Source organism: Gobius niger (assembly GCF_951799975.1).
Source record: "Gobius niger genome assembly, chromosome: 14".
Classification (NCBI taxonomy): Eukaryota; Metazoa; Chordata; class Actinopteri; order Gobiiformes; family Gobiidae; genus Gobius; species Gobius niger.
Genome location: NC_136865.1, coordinates 22,188,428 through 22,204,120, shown reverse-complemented (window position 1 = coordinate 22,204,120; position 15,693 = coordinate 22,188,428). Strand labels below are relative to the sequence as shown.

General features: G+C 39.8%; 1 protein-coding gene across 13 annotated transcripts in view; it reads left to right on the top strand.

Moving 5' to 3' along the window:
• The window catches only part of pleca (plectin a), a 155,130-nt gene that overhangs the window by 64,063 nt on the left and 75,374 nt on the right, over window positions 1-15,693 (top strand). The window contains exon 1 of one of the 13 annotated variants that reach the window (XM_079570828.1): window positions 6,429-6,483. The exons of the other annotated variants lie outside the window; for them this stretch is intronic. Within the exon in view, the coding sequence (XP_079426954.1) occupies window positions 6,444-6,483 (40 nt within the window). The 5' untranslated portion in view covers window positions 6,429-6,443. Of the gene's footprint in view, window positions 1-6,428; window positions 6,484-15,693 lie in introns of those variants that run through there. 13 annotated transcript variants of the gene reach the window in all.

Below are 15,693 nucleotides of genomic sequence, written 5' to 3'. Positions count from 1 at the left end.
CAGCAACGTGTTGTTTCGGAGAGATAAAGTTGTTTAAAACCAGTATTAGGTTGACGGGGTTCGGAGCTCTGCTACGGCGCAGCCATTCCCTGGTACCTCACCACGTGACTCCCACCAAGAGACATTCTTAAAAATGGCTGATGTGAATGAAAAAAGACCCTCTTTTTGTCCGATGTGCTATCTATTGTCTTATCTTTTCATGCAAATGAGATGTTACCGATAAGTAAGTATGTAATAGAAAATAGAAAATAGAAAAATTAGTGATCATACAACTCTAAAAATAAATGATACAGAAATTGAACGAGTTCATGCAAATACATTTTTAGGAGTGACCATTGATGGTAAACTTGAATGGAAATCGCATATAAGTATATTAAAAACAAAACTAGCAAAAACAAAAAAAAATCTCTTCTATTACTGGAAAAAACTTTCTCATACTTCCTTACCTAAATTATGGCCTGGAAATATGGGGAAACAATTATAAATCCAATACTCATCCTATTTTCCAACTCCAAAAAAAGGCAATAAGAATTATCACTAAAGCAGATTTCTATGCACCGACGAACCCTATCTTTGTAGAGCTAAGCCTACTGAAAATCCATGATCTTGTTGATCTAAATACATTAGTAATAGTGCACAAAGCATTTAACAATCTTCTCCCTCCTCCCATCCAGGAGCTTTTTGAACACAGGAAAAGTCAGTATAACTTCCGAGGAACTGCTATTTTCAAAAAAGCAAAAGCTAAAAAGAATAAAAAGAGTCGATGTGTTTCTGTAAGAGGTGTTAATCTGTGGAACGACCTGGAAGATCAGTTAAAACAGTCCCAAACAGTCAAAGCTTTCAAAAAGTTGTTTAAAGCTACTAAAATTCAAGATTATATAAGCTTAGGAGGAATAAAGTAAGAAAAATAAATAAAAAATAATAATGATGACATGATTTAAATTAACATAAAACAAATGTATGTATACATACTTGTTGGAATATTGAAATTTATGTTACTAACTTCAGATACATGCTTTTTTCTCTTCTGTTTGACACTTGATATTGTTCATTATTAATGTTTGTGTTTTGTTTTTTTTTCTCTCGTGGAAGTCTGTAAACTGGGTTAGGCGTTTTAAGTTTTCACTTCAGCCTAAACCCTTTTGGTCGTCTTGTACACAAAAAATTTGGAAATGTTTTTACGTTTAAAGGAATGAACTGACCGAATAAACTACTACTACTACATGTAAGTAAATGCTTTATTTGTCAGTCTCCTCTGATTGGTGCACCACTTCCTGGGTTCGTCCCTGTTTCAGAGCGTGGTGTCCTGCACTGGTCAGCTCCTCCTCCTTCCTCTTCCTCCTGCGCAGCTCCCTCCGCTCCACAACTGTCTTTCACCATCTTCTGGGAAGAGCTTCGCAGTTGATCTGTTTTATTTTCCAGTGAACGTCCATTAGCCAGAACAATAGTATAGGGACAGAAGTGTGGCTTAGCTGTGAGTCTTGTCCGGATACTTCCTCTTTTGTCCCTTTTTTGCTTCCTGTAGCGCCTCTCGTGACGCCTCAGTGATTAATTATATCTATTAGCAAACTAAAGGGAAAAACATTACACAATGATCACTTGGCATTGCTATACTTGGGGATATGACAATGACTATTAGGTTACACTAACTCACAGTATAAAGTGATCCGATCATTACAACTTGTGCATTACAAATAACATTTCATTCAAATCGGTGCGTCCCGAATACCCTTGCACTGACAATACAAATACATTGTCAGTTCTAAAATTACTATTGTTTATGTTGTCATTTCATCATTTACAATATTTTGTGGCCTTTCTACAATTGTACATCGGTATAATAATGCAATATGTGGACGTGTTTTGAATTGGGACGAGATTACAAAATAGTAAATAAAAATCCAAACAAAAAATTATAGGAAATTAAAAAGGATGACGCTGGGTGAATTGCATTGACCTTTTCTAATGGAAGGAAATATAGCAATTTGATTTATATGAAGCACATCTGGAAGGGATCGGAGATGGCTTTAGGACTCAACATGCGAACAGCAGAACATGGGAACATGACACGAGGTTGAAAGGTGAACTCAAGTGCATGTAATGTTGTGGAAATGCAATTGTTTTGTTAAAGAACGGCCTGTGTGTTATTTGAGCTACTGTACATCCACACAGCTGCTAATGGAAGTTCGTCACCTCCATCTTTGTTTGAATTAAAGTAAACTCTCTCTTCTGATCAAACAAAAGGTGTAATGAAGCTCAGCCTTCTGGTAGAGCATGGATAACAAACCCACAAATGTAACTAACTCGCACTCTCAAACACACTCTCATTCATCCTGGCCTATTGTACATGTTTTTGGTGGTAGGGGAAACCTGAGATATGTTCTTCCCTGAGCTTAGACGAGTTGATACGTACCTGTCTGGTCTGTGTGTGTGCCCCTAGGAAGACTGTGGTAACTTCTAACTTCAGCTACTGGAATATGCAGGGAGAGGCCAAATGCTAACAACATCTTTGGTCGTTGTGTGTGACTGAGGGCACGCACAAAGACCAGATAGTTACCCATCAACTCGTCTAAGCTCAGGTAAAAACATATCTCAGTATGGAAAAAAGGGTGGCCTGTTCCTTTAAACAGTTCTTACACATATTTTCAGAAACGACAAGGTCTTCGCTTTCAAATAAGGCATTGCACCGGCCTGTTGGCTGTAAACAAAAACGAAAACACACCAAGAAAGCGACAAAAAAGGAACAAAAACACGACACAAAAAGTAATGCGACAAAAACAAGGCGACAACAAAAGTTTTGTAGGTCTTAGCTTTCACATGAGGCTTATATCTAGTCAAGAAGCTTTTAGATTTGGGCAAAGCCAAAGAAAATGGGCTCGGTTAAAGTGGAGGTTAAGGGGTTAATCTGAAGTTGTTCCTAGTACCCCCCTGCTAAATCATCGAGCAACCCCAGGTCCCCGCACCCCTGGTTGGGAAGCACTGCTCTACATCATCATCGAAAGTGTTTCTTCGTGTGTCTTCACTTGCTCATTAGCCCATAAACCAATTAAAGCAAGAGTCGATGTTATACGTCCATGATTGTCATCGCGATTGTATTCTGTAATGCAGGGGCAGGCAACGTCAGGCCCGGGGGCCAAATCCGGCCCTCCAGCACAGAACCTCTGGCCCCCAAGATCAGATACCTGTTAAAGTCTTAAAATGCAAGAAATAGTGTCAGTATTTTAAAAACGTCCTGTCAGAACATCCTGCTTGTTCATGTATAATGATAAAAAGTGATTCTCTACTGGTGGGTCGGGACCCAAAAGTGGGTCACGGAACCATTTTCAGTGGGTCGCGAGTCTACAGGGAATTTTTATTCAATATTTTCCATCTCAAACTGGATGGAAACACTAACTGTGTCTGTTAAAATGAATGTTAATAGGTTGTTTTAGTCAGAATTTCAGTCTTAAAGGGGAATCTACTGCGTGGAAAATACAATGTTTTATATGATATATGACAAATGACAGTTTTATTTGGGTCCTCGGCTTGTCATCCGAGGGTAATGGTGGGTCCCAAAGCCCTGCCACCTGAGAACCACTGATGTAAAACATTGGCATTTGCAGAAAGTAGTTCTTTTCTTTAGGCTACAATGTTGAGGTTCGGTGTTTCGGCAATGACGAAAATCGGCCCTCCACGATGCAAACTTGCCTACCCCTGCTGTAATGCATCAAAACGAACTTACTCTTAGAAATATGAACTGGCATGAGTGGGCATGATTGTGCCATCTGCTGGGAACAACAGGATCTGAACTCACTTCCATTCTGCCCATTTATTCGTTTAAAGCCTCACTGTTTAGCGTCACACAGACCACGCTACGCCTCTTTCAGTTAAATTTAGCATCTGTTTTTCCATATTCCATTGTGGTTAATTCTCTGTTTTCAGCGTTTGCCAGTGCACACATCCCGGCTTCACCTCAAAGCGCACAGGAGGATTTTTCCGTCTTCAGACCCGATATATATCGAATGACTAAGCATAGACCGGCAAATGTGACTCCCATTTAACAACACACTCAGCCTTTCCCCTTCTGTGCCCAGAAACAGGAAGCCAATGGCGTCCAAATTCCCTCTTTTCACTGCCCCACGCTGGCTGCAACTCACCCAAACCTGCACATTTTAGAAATCCAACACACCGCTCCATCGGCATAGATATTTTTCCCCGTGTAATGCGAAGAACGGCAGGCAAGATGGATTCAAATTATAGGGACTGCATGGAGATTCTCATCCAGCATGGTCAAGGTAGGAGCTCTCTCTCGTTGTCGGTACCGTCTTCAGCCAAAAGGTGTCAGTATAGATGTAGTTATTGTCCAGATGATGCTGCGGATCAAAGAGGATGGGGCAGGTGAGGGTGTGGCATTTCACATCCTGAAAGTGTTGATGATGATGGGAACAGATGTTGTTATTAGTGGAAAGTCAATCAATCTGTTGAAAGAGGGTTGTGTATTTTTGATTTTGCTCATAGCAGATTCTCTTTTAGTCACAATTTACTTTATTTCTTGTGCTGTCCATGTTTTATCCTGTCAAAGCTTCAGTGTGATCTTGATTTTGTCTTGGCACAGTCTCATATTTTAGTCCTTGTCTTGTCCCGGGAGATTTGCTCTGACTCTTTTCTGATGTAATCCTCATTTAATCCAATTTTGTACCTGCTTTGTCCTCTTAAAAACGTAACAGGGACTTGGATCCTTCACTGACAACATATTTTAATCCGTTAAAATCTGTTCAACCGCATTGAATTAGACTTAAGTGAGGCCATTAGCAGGACACCCAGGCTGCAGGTGAAAGAGCGGCTATTTAAGACACAGGACCCTGTGATGCCCTTTGGCCTGTCCCGGGACGATACTGAGCTGCGTTTAATGTAAAGCAGATCTGCGGGGGTTGAAGCACAGTGCACGTCTGCTCTGCATACCATAGATAATATACCACATCAGACTCGCACGGTAAAACGCTGCTCTCGCCGAATGGAAATACGCCTCGTGGACATTTTTGGTTTGCTTGATTGTCACATAGTTTATAGGACTCCTCAATTGAACATATTGTTGTAAAAAAACATTTCTCAGGACGCTGTTTCATGCCTCTGTCTCTGGTGTTGCTCAGATTGTGCATTTTCAGTTCGTCAATTCCATTTTTGCGGTATTGTAAGTTGGTTTAGTTTAATTTAGGATTACTTCTGTGCTTCCCTCAGTAATAGTGCTTCGTCATCTCGAGTGTCTCTCAAAGTGTTTCTAAAGATATTTAACCTTCCAAGTACCACAAGTCTTAGTCCAAAACATTGCTAATCTTTGACTAGATAGGTCTAAAATTGACCATTTTGAATAATGTGGACACCAGAAAAACACCAAACTTAATCCTGTTTCTAAAGCATGAACAAAAGTATCTGTAATGTAATGTGTTTGTATCTGAAACTACAGATGAGCCTGGAGACATTTTAAAATGATATTACTCTTTACAATACACGTAACAAGAAGGTAATGCAAAATGATCCCTGACATTGAAATATTACAATAGAATAATATTAATAGGAATCTTTATTTGTAAAGCACTTCTGCAGAATCAATAACACAAGAATCAGAATCAGAATAGTTTTTATTGCCATTGTTTGTTCACAGGTTCACAAACTAGGATTTTTTCTTGGTGAGACGTGCAACATTAAACATGAAAACTTTTAACACGGAGTTTAGATTAAAAAAAAGCTATAACCTTTAAACTATACAACAGATTAACAGCATAGAAAAGAATAAACAATCCAAGTAATAGCTCAATCACAGCTGCTTCATGTGGATATTGAGCATCTCCCCCTTGTCCTCTTTTGACCCATTCAAATGTATGTACAGCCTTGACATGTCTTAATCCTACATTTGTGAATAATTCATCAAAGCCTTATTATTATGTAAAATAAATGATATACCCCTCCTCTGCTCATATCCTGCTCGCCAACATGGTCCATTCTCCAAACCTTTTTTTTTTTTCCCTTCTTCCACAGTGCAGCCCTTTGTTAAATAGTGAGCTGGCACTAAACCGCATTTTCCTTTCCTCTCTTTGTCCAAAATCTGAAAACGTGTCTGAGGGAGTCACTGCAAAAGAAATTTCTTCCATTACTACGACTGCAACTGCTCCTGCCAGCGCTTATCCCAGTGAGAGGAAAGGAACTTCGCAAAAATCTCCCCCCCTCCGACTCGCGCGGCTGTCTAAACTTCTAACTTCCCCAAATCGGCAGCTCCCGAGTTGTGTGTGTGTGTGTGTTTTTTTTTTCCTCCCTTTCTTCCTCAAGCTGTTTTTTTTTTTTTTTTTTTTTTTTTGTCGTCAGCACGCCCCCCCGGTTTAGATTCGAAACATAATGTCGCGGGGTCAGGTCTAAGACTCCGTGCAGTTTGGGATTTCTTGGTAAAGTTGAGGAGAGAGTAGGAGGAGATGGATCTGTGCTGTTGCCTCTGCAGCGGAGAGCCTTACGGTAAGCCTCCAGTTATTTGTAATAGACTTCATGTGTCGCTTTCATCGTCTATGTCAACACAGGAAAGGATAGTCGCTTGAAATTTAGCTCATTTTTCTGAATTTCTCGCTCCCTTGCATGTGATCTGTCCCGCTTTTCCAATCTTTCTTGCTGTACCCATTCATTACAGCGCCATACCTTGCCTCCACTATCATCCGAACACTTTCCATTTTTACACTTTTGTACATTTTCACTTCCTTTCTTTGGTTTTGCGCCGGTATTTTATTAGTCATGTGGTCGCCGTGTGGCTATGCAAAGCACGCACATCACAATATGGGAGTCATTGAACAAAACACATGTGAAAAGAGGAGAGAGAGGAGAGAGAGGAGAGAGAGGAGAGGAGAGGGGAGTGGGCGGGCTCCTCCCTCCACAGCAGTAAGGATTTGTGGATTTGAGCCAGCGGTTCGTGCCCCCCCATTTCCACCACGGGACGTCCTGTAACTAATTGTCTGAGCTGGCGGCTCGGGAGACACATGGGAGTTGGTGATATTTTGAAAAGATTGGAATCTGTCACTCGGTTTTGGGCAACAATGGTGGCTTTTGTTGAAGTGTTTATTGTAGGAATGTTGCAGCCGTAATAGTGCAGTGGGGGGTAAGCTGGTCAGAAAGTGTTGTGATGTGGGCAAAAAGTAGTGCAAATCCAAAAATACTGCTTCAGTTGGAGTAGAAATAGTGAGTGGAAACATACACGTGTACTGGATGTGAAAGTTTATTGGTTAAAAATCCCCTGATGACAGTTGCTTTTGTTATTGTGGCCAAAAATACTTCAACAAATCTACTTCTATTGCTGCTCCTGATATGACCAGCATTAGAGCTACTTCGTTCTTATTTTATTTTGTGTACTTCATTTCATCAGGCAAAAAATTAAGAACTACATACTTATAACACTGCTTACTATACTTGGACCATGTTATGATGTTTCCTCGTCGAAAACATACCCTGGAGTTGTATTTCATTTCATTCTTTAGGATTCACTGAGCAAACCTGTTTACTTAGTTTCTTTATGCTGCTGAACTCTAGTCGGTGTTTCCTGGATTTTATTACTTCATTTTTTTTTTATTAATCCAGCTTGATTTAAGCCTAAGGGCTAAGTCGTTCTGTACCCGTTTTCGTTTTGGGCGTTTCAAACTGAGACTGAGAACATTTTAAAAAAGCAGTTCAGCTTGGTCATGTATTGTGGGCCGGAATGAAGGGCTGGGTGGGCCACATTTGGACCCCGGGCTGTAGTTTGCCCACCTCTGTCATTGATGAAACACAAACTGTCCACAACATTTCACAAAAATGTAAATATTAATATTGAAGGTGCAGTTACACGTATGACCTGAGGTGGCAGTAGTGAGTATAAAATGCCTAACTTGAATCTAGCCCATTTAAATGACTTGAATTGATGATATGTATCTTGTTTCAAGTGTTTTAACTCACTCAGACGTTTTTCCTGATCAGACAAAAAACACGTTGCTTGTTTGATGACATTTCAGACTGGTGCTAAGGTAATCTCGCTTTAAATAAGAATTGTCTTACCACCCTGGCAAAGAAATTAACCAGAAATAAAGACGAAATGTATTGAAATGAGTCAGAAACATCTCAGAACAGTCAATGAAGTCAATGAATCTAGTGAAAATGCCCAACTACATCTTACATTGAGACATTTAAGCTCATCTAGTTATTTAGTTTTTGTGTTGTGCTCAGACAAACCTATAAACATGGGGCGAAAATACTTAAGTAAAAGTATCCAGCAGCTTCTCACCTCTCCTTTGAAGTTACCTGGTGTCAAGGTCATTGTTTATTTCTGTTTAATGGTTGGCAGATGCGTGTGCCAGGTCTATTCTGGTGTCGGGTTTCTCTCCTTTAATCCACCTGTATGCCGTCTGTCTGTATCACAAACACTGCTCGTTTCGCCTCCAGTCAAACCGCTCTCAAGTCTCTCTTTTGCATATGGTTTCAGAAATACAGTACCTCACTCTTTTTACTTTGCATTTGGGGCTGGGGCCTGGGCACAAGTCATAACCTGGATGATTTATGTAATAGTTGTATGTGTGTAAAGCTGGCCTTGAAAGTGAAAAGAACATAATAGTTTGTTATGTTTTCAATGCAGAGTCTGGCATTGTGTCTATCGAGAGCTGGGTAAACAATACTTCTAAACTTCCAAAAGAAGACAGCCAAGGTTGAACAATGTGCCAAGTTTTGATGCCTGGTGGGGGCTGATACTGCTCTAAGACCAGGCACTCCCTGCACAAATAAACACGGCTAGTTTTAGGTTAAGAACAATCTTTCACCGAGTTCATGAACATCATTATTCTGTTATTCTAAGGTTCAGATCTACACAGCCCTCGTGATTATACGACATATTTTCCTGGTATTAATAAATAATTAGCCTCAAACTGAACAACGGCCTTCGAGTCTGTTTTCCGCAGATGCCAGACATTCCTTTAATTGTGGAATATTTTAGATAGATAATCTGCAGCAGGGAGGTTTTTGACTCTCCCACATTGAAGAAGCAGATAGAAGTAATAATTACTAGGCCTGCAAGCGTTTATCGTTTTAAACAAAGTTGGTTCAAAGCATATTTCAACCCCGACTATACATTTATTCGATTTAATTGACAGATGATGCCACAATGTTTAGTTGTAACATTAAGGAACATGAAAATAGTTGAAATACATGTTAACATAGTTTGGAAATTTGGAAGTTTATATCACCAAGCAGCTTCCAAGTAATGATAATTTGTTGCACATAGGTCCTATATCATGCAAAAATGATTTTTTTGAGGTTTTATGTTTCATGCTCTGCCCATCTTTAACACTGCCCGCCATTTTGGTTAGCATCTATATCGGGAGCATAGACATAGAAACAGAGTATTAACAGACGTATTATCCTCACCCCTCCCCGTTTACGTAAATAACAGAGTCGAGAGGGAATCCATGATGCTGCTTCATCTCCTCCTACAGAGCATTTGCCAAAAAAGGACAAAAAGGCGGGAAACTCTGTGAGGTGGGCTGAGCTGCAACAAGTCTCCACAGTGCTCCAGGGCCTGTTAATCAAAGTCTAAACTTTTTAATTCTACAACACAAAAACCATTGAGGTTGTAATATTATCCCTTAGTCAGTGTTGTCACATGAGTAATGGCAATTTGAAGAAAAAAATGTCTTTAAGGATTTTAAGCAGTGTTTGTGAGGTGTAAAGACTCTATTGGAATCCATTTTAAAAAGCGTCCTTTGGAGTCGGCCCTGGTCACTAAGGGGGTGGGATTGCAGGAATGTCAGCCATGAGGACCAAAAGAGAAGCACATTCCTCACCCATTGGTCAGGAGCTACTGAAGGTTTCATCTTTGCACTTCTGCTCTGGTGAAGGGAGGAAAAGGAGGAAGAAGTCTGCCCTCTGCTGGTGTTATGGATAACTACATTTAACTGTGTATTTGTGTATTATAGACACATACAGAAATACCAAGGCTAAAGTGTGGAAAGTAGACGTTGTAAAAGCCTGACGGGAATGTGCAGATGTTTTTCAATAGAGTTATGCAAGTCAAGGGTTAACAGTGAGTGAAGTACAGGTTGTCAAAAACTGAAAACCCATTATATCCTGGTGACGAGTGAACAAGCGTTACTTTGTAATTACTGCTGACAGACGAGTCCTGCACGACTTTGTATTGTTCAAAATGTCACTGTTTAAGTTAGTGTAGACTCGAGACATGTTCATCTTAGGCGTCTTGCTAACTTAACTCTTAATTACAGGTTTACTGTGGGAAACATGGCACGGGCGATGTATGATTTTAAAGTTTTATGAGAATCTGCAGTGGAGATTCTGAACCAGACAGTGGTCAGAAGCACGAAGCTTGAGCGGTTTCTGGGAACTGAAATATGCTACCAGCGCCGTCCAAACACAAGGAAGCCATTAGGGGAAAGACTTTGTGAAGTTATATAATGATAATGAACTGAGAGTGAATGAATGCAAAACCAAATGGTACATCTTACTAATAGACATGTAGTATCAAACTTTCACTAGTCACTGTGACTCTTGTAGATTGAATATATGTGTAATTTTATATACAAATGGTTTATGTAAGTGTGGTTTCATTTCTATTTTTATTGTGACACTTATATTTTTGTAAAGTAGAGCAGATAAAAAACAAATATAGGAATAGGAAGAATAGGAAAAAGAGGAAGAAAGAGGAAGAAACAAAGAAACAAGATACTTTTTGTGACCAAAATGTTTAAAAAGCCTTTATTTCAAATGACTGTGTTTTTATAGACCTAAAACCAGTGCATGTTTGGTGTTTATTTTTCTATATTTTGTTCCATTAACTTATATAACTACTTTAGTGGGTAAAACATATTGCATCTGCCTAAAAAGAAATATGTATTTTAGTGCAATAAATACAAGTTTTAGATTAAAAATGGGTAAAATCGTATTACAATCCCATTGCAAATTTTCTGTAATTGAATTCAATATAACAAAGACATGATTTAAGAGTCTGGATTCAACAATATATGAAATATAAATGAATCTATCTATCTATCTATCTATCTATCTATCTATCTATCTATCTATCTATCTATCTATCTATCTATCTATCTATCTATCTATCTATCTATCTATCTATCTATCTATCTATCTATCTATGTATCTATGTATCTATCTATCTATGTATCTATCTATGTATCTATGTATCTATCTATGTATCTATCTATCTATGTATCTATGTATCTATGTATCTATGTATCTATCTATCTATCTATCTATCTATCTATCTATCTATCTATCTATCTATCTATCTATCTATCTATCTATCTATCTATCTATCTATCTATCTATCTATCTATCTATCTATCTCTCTGTGACTCCTCTAGTCTTATGGAGCATGTGGGAGGCTCCAGTTCCGGCATCATTCATAAAAGGGAAAAGTGGGCGGCCCCTGGACTCTTGTAAAATGAATGGAACATATCTGTATAAGGCAAATATATGGGGGGAAACTTTGGCTCCTGAGTTCAAAGTGGATTCGCCGTTATCTCCCTGACCCGATGAAGTGCTGTGTTTGTGCGCCTCAGAGAGAGAGCGGCCTCATTCATTATTAACCAATGCAGATAGAGTGCAGGAAAACCGTCTGCAAAATGACAAAGAAACAGCGCAGCATTGTTGACCACTTTGATTTTGTTGCAGATCATGTTTTCGTTGCTATTTGGGAAGTTTGGGAGTTTATTGCACAGAATCAGATTGTCTTACTGGTTTCCCCCCTAAAACCACTGTTAAAAATTGCTATTTGTACAGGCAACAACATATGAATGAAGTGCACAGACCGGTTGCCATGACACAGGGAAATGTTTGAGCTAAAAATATTGAAGAAGGGGATTACCGCTTCAGGCACAAACTTTAGTAAGAGACTGCGTGTTGCTTTGGGCAGGTCTTGGGAAACTTGTTCATAGTATTGTCGTAATAATTATACAGTAGGTTGTAGTCGGTTATGGGACAGCTGTTGGCTTAAGAAGGGAGGGAGGGGGGTGCCTTTGGACCTACTTAAGTAAATACTTAGTGGAGAGGTAGGTCATTTCAGACATGGAGGTTATTGTCTAGTGTGCGTCTTGCAAGCTTAACAGAGTATAATGTAAATAATTGGTCGCAGATTTGAAGTAGAGCAAAAGACAGAGGCGGTAAAGGACTTTAGGAGAAGGAAATGTGAAAAAGCTGTAGGAGGAAGAGAATAGGAAAAGTCGATTGTGCAAAGCGGCGGCCCGTGTGAGTGGCATTGAAACTGGAGTCGAGTGAGTGGGAGGGTGCTGCGGAGTCCACTAGTGCCACAGTGAGTCAGAGTTTTGGAGAAGAGAGGGCCGGTCTTCGCTCCTCCAAAAAAAAAAGGCCAGTCGGATATAACTTTGGCTTCTGTTTTTAACTCCGCGACGATGACACCACACCCCTAGAAGAAGCCCCCCTCCTTCCCTGCCTCCCTCTCGCGCCTGTCCCGCTACAGGATAACCACCGACACCGCCGCCGCCACACACACACCCCCCCTCCCTTACCCGTCACCTCTCACCCCTCGCCTCCTCCACACCCCCCTCCTTCTCCTACCACCTGGCTCCGATCGCGTGCGCCTGTCCCGGGACTATCCACTTCAGAGCTAGGGACGATGCCGACTAGCCCCCCTGGAAATGTCTTCCCGACCATGGTGGTTGTGGGACATATTCTGACCCTGCTCATCGCGTGGCAGTGGAGAGTCCGGAAAAAGCAAGGTAGGAAAAAAAAGAAAGTTTGTAAGAAGGGAAGTTTTGGTCTTGCATATAGGAGAGTTGGTTGCTGGTTGTCCTCTGCGCTCTTGCCTTGTCCCGTAAGCTTTGCTCCGCCTCGCCCGCCCCTGGGCTCTGTGTCAGTTTCCTGAAGCTGCAGACAGAGTTAACCCCGTGAGTGCCGGAGCAGTTTAGTGACGTCAGAAGTGGAGGTTTCCCATTTACTGGTGAGGAGCATAGAAGAGCTGTAGTAAGCTTTAGCCTTGTTTCGACTGGTGTGATGTTCAGCCTTGTATATCTCTATAACAATACTGTTTCAACTCTGAATATGCTATTTAATCAGAAGCAACTTGTTTTTTCATCAAATTGTGTCACAAAAAGACATAGAAAACACTTAACCCTGACCAAACCAAGGTTAAAATGTAGCTAAATCCAGCAAATCTTGAAATTCTACACATTTTTAGGCTGCCATGCATTGTTATTTAAGGCTGTGTTCAATATATTGCACCTCTTCTAGCAGTTTGTCATATGGTTCGACCAACAATGGATTCTGCTGCCAAGGCAAGTTGTGCCAAGTTTGGAAACAATTACTTAAACGCAATATTGTTCTTGTCATATCAGCGAAAGCAATCTCCAAAACATTAATAGGACCTTGGAATGTGTATAGTCACATAGGATTTAGCCAACTTAAGCAAATTGTGTCTATTTATTCACAAATTATAGCTTTATTACACTTTAATGATATATATATATTTATCGCACATTACTTCTTTCAGCTATTCTGTTATTAACTTTTACTTGAATTGAATTTAATGCAGTAGTGTTATCATCTTGTTGTTTATGGCACGTTTTCCTACACGATCCTTCCTTAATTAGCGATGGTGTAATTCTGTATAACTCATAAACAGCCAAAACCGCAGATAAGAATCACAATTACGATTCATAAACCTGGCCAAATTTCACAATGTTTATATAAGTTGCTCAGGCCTATTGTGTGTTATGTGACGGTTTTGCAAAGAGCCGCCAAACAGCGTTCTTTGCTGGTAGTTCCTGGAGGCATCATTTGGTCGTTCTGGTTTTCTTTTGGTATTTAAAAACGTTACCTGACGTTAAAGCTTGCCCGAAGGTTGCCCCGAGGCATCGTGGGTAGTAATAAGTGACATTTTAGACACACCTGCGGCATCTGTGTTGGTGCCGCTCTCATAATGCCGGCTGTCAAACACGCTTTTGTTGGAGACACGCCCGCAGGCAAATTACAGGGAAATATGTGAGACGACAGAGGAGGCCTGCGTGCAAAACATGAGGTTCAAGTGGAGAGGCGTATTTGACTTAACTTTAATAGATGAGAAAAGTGCTAATTCAGAATCACTCAAGGCTGTGCTGTATTTACACAATGGAATTCAGGTGGACGAATTTGACATCAGAAGTCAAAAGGCAGATAATGGATAAGATCAGTGCAAAAATTATGTGATTGATACAGATTAAAATACAGGACATACAAAGACATAAAAAAAAAGAGTTCCAGTATTTCTCAGACGCTCTGATTATTGTATGGTTCTAATGTAGCGGTAACACCATTAACCTGTTACCTCCCGCCTGAACTGAGCGCGTTTTCTCTAGTTCGGATTTACACAAATCTAAAAGCTACCCGACTGGAGAGCAACAGTGTAATGCGTCTTTTAAAAGCTAAGACCTACAAAAGTGATAGTAACCTTTTTATCACATTGTCGCCACGTTTTTGTCACTTTTTCGTCACTTTTTTTATTGTCAATTTTTTGGGGGATTTTTTTGTCAAATTTTTTTGTCGTTTTTTGACAATTTTTTGTATTTTTATTTTTTGACAATTTTTTTTGTCCAATTTTGTTTTATTTTTTTGTCAATTTATTCTGTTTTTTGTCAGTTTTTGGTCATTTTTTGTTAATTTTTCCCAATTTTTTCTGTCAGTTTTTTGTCATTTTTTGTCCATTTTTTGTCCATGTTTTTTGTCACTTTTTCGTCACTTTTCTTCATCCTCATTTTCGGCGCTATTTTGATGCTTTTTTTTTTCAAGAAGCTTTCAGATTTGGGTAAAGCCAAACTGGGGGAAATGTGCTCGGTTCAGGTGGGTAAAAAGTAACAGTGTGACAGGCCTGCTGTGCAATAATCAAAAACTGGCACTGAATAGAAAAGATTTTAGCTTTAGATACTAAGTTTTGATGTCCTAACGGGTCATGAGACGGCACTGAATATAATGGCTTGTTTGTCCCAAATCAAATGAACGATAAAACTACCAGTTTTAATGTTGAAATGTTTTATATCGATGAATGATGTTGTATAAGTAGTGAGAAATAAATGCACCCAGAGCTAAACGGTAGTTGCATTGTTAAACAAACTTTCTAATAGTTGTAGATCCAATGAATGTGCCCTGGAGTCTAGACACTTTTGTACAAAAATGATCAATTATGTCTATGCCTACTGTATATCGACCAAGTTCTAGTCTAGTCTAATTGTTATGGCCACATCTTAAAGCCATCCCTTACAGCTTTACAGCGTAGAGCTTCATGTTTGTCAGCGCAGTGGTTTCCTCAAAGACACATCACAGACACGCCTTGAGTAAATAAACATCTTCAGAACAGGAATGAGGCCAGAGCAGAGCGCAGATAATATAATAAGGACGGCTTATCGGGAGAAATACCTGAGGAGGGAATGGCTTTTTTTATTTTATTTTTTATTTCATTGATAAAGAAAATTTGGGCTAAACCAAGACAGTCAAGTTTAGCTTTAAAGCTTTGTTTAACTTGGCTTCTGTTTCCCTGAGCAATCTTTCTCACGTGTGCCTAATGCGTCGTAAGCTCTTCCTCAAACACACGTGACACGGCAGAGTAGTTGTAAAGGTGAACGCCGCAGGTAAACATCGAAAAACCAGACTGTGCACTGTCTCTGCCTTCTGTCAATAAGAGACACACTTGCATTGAGT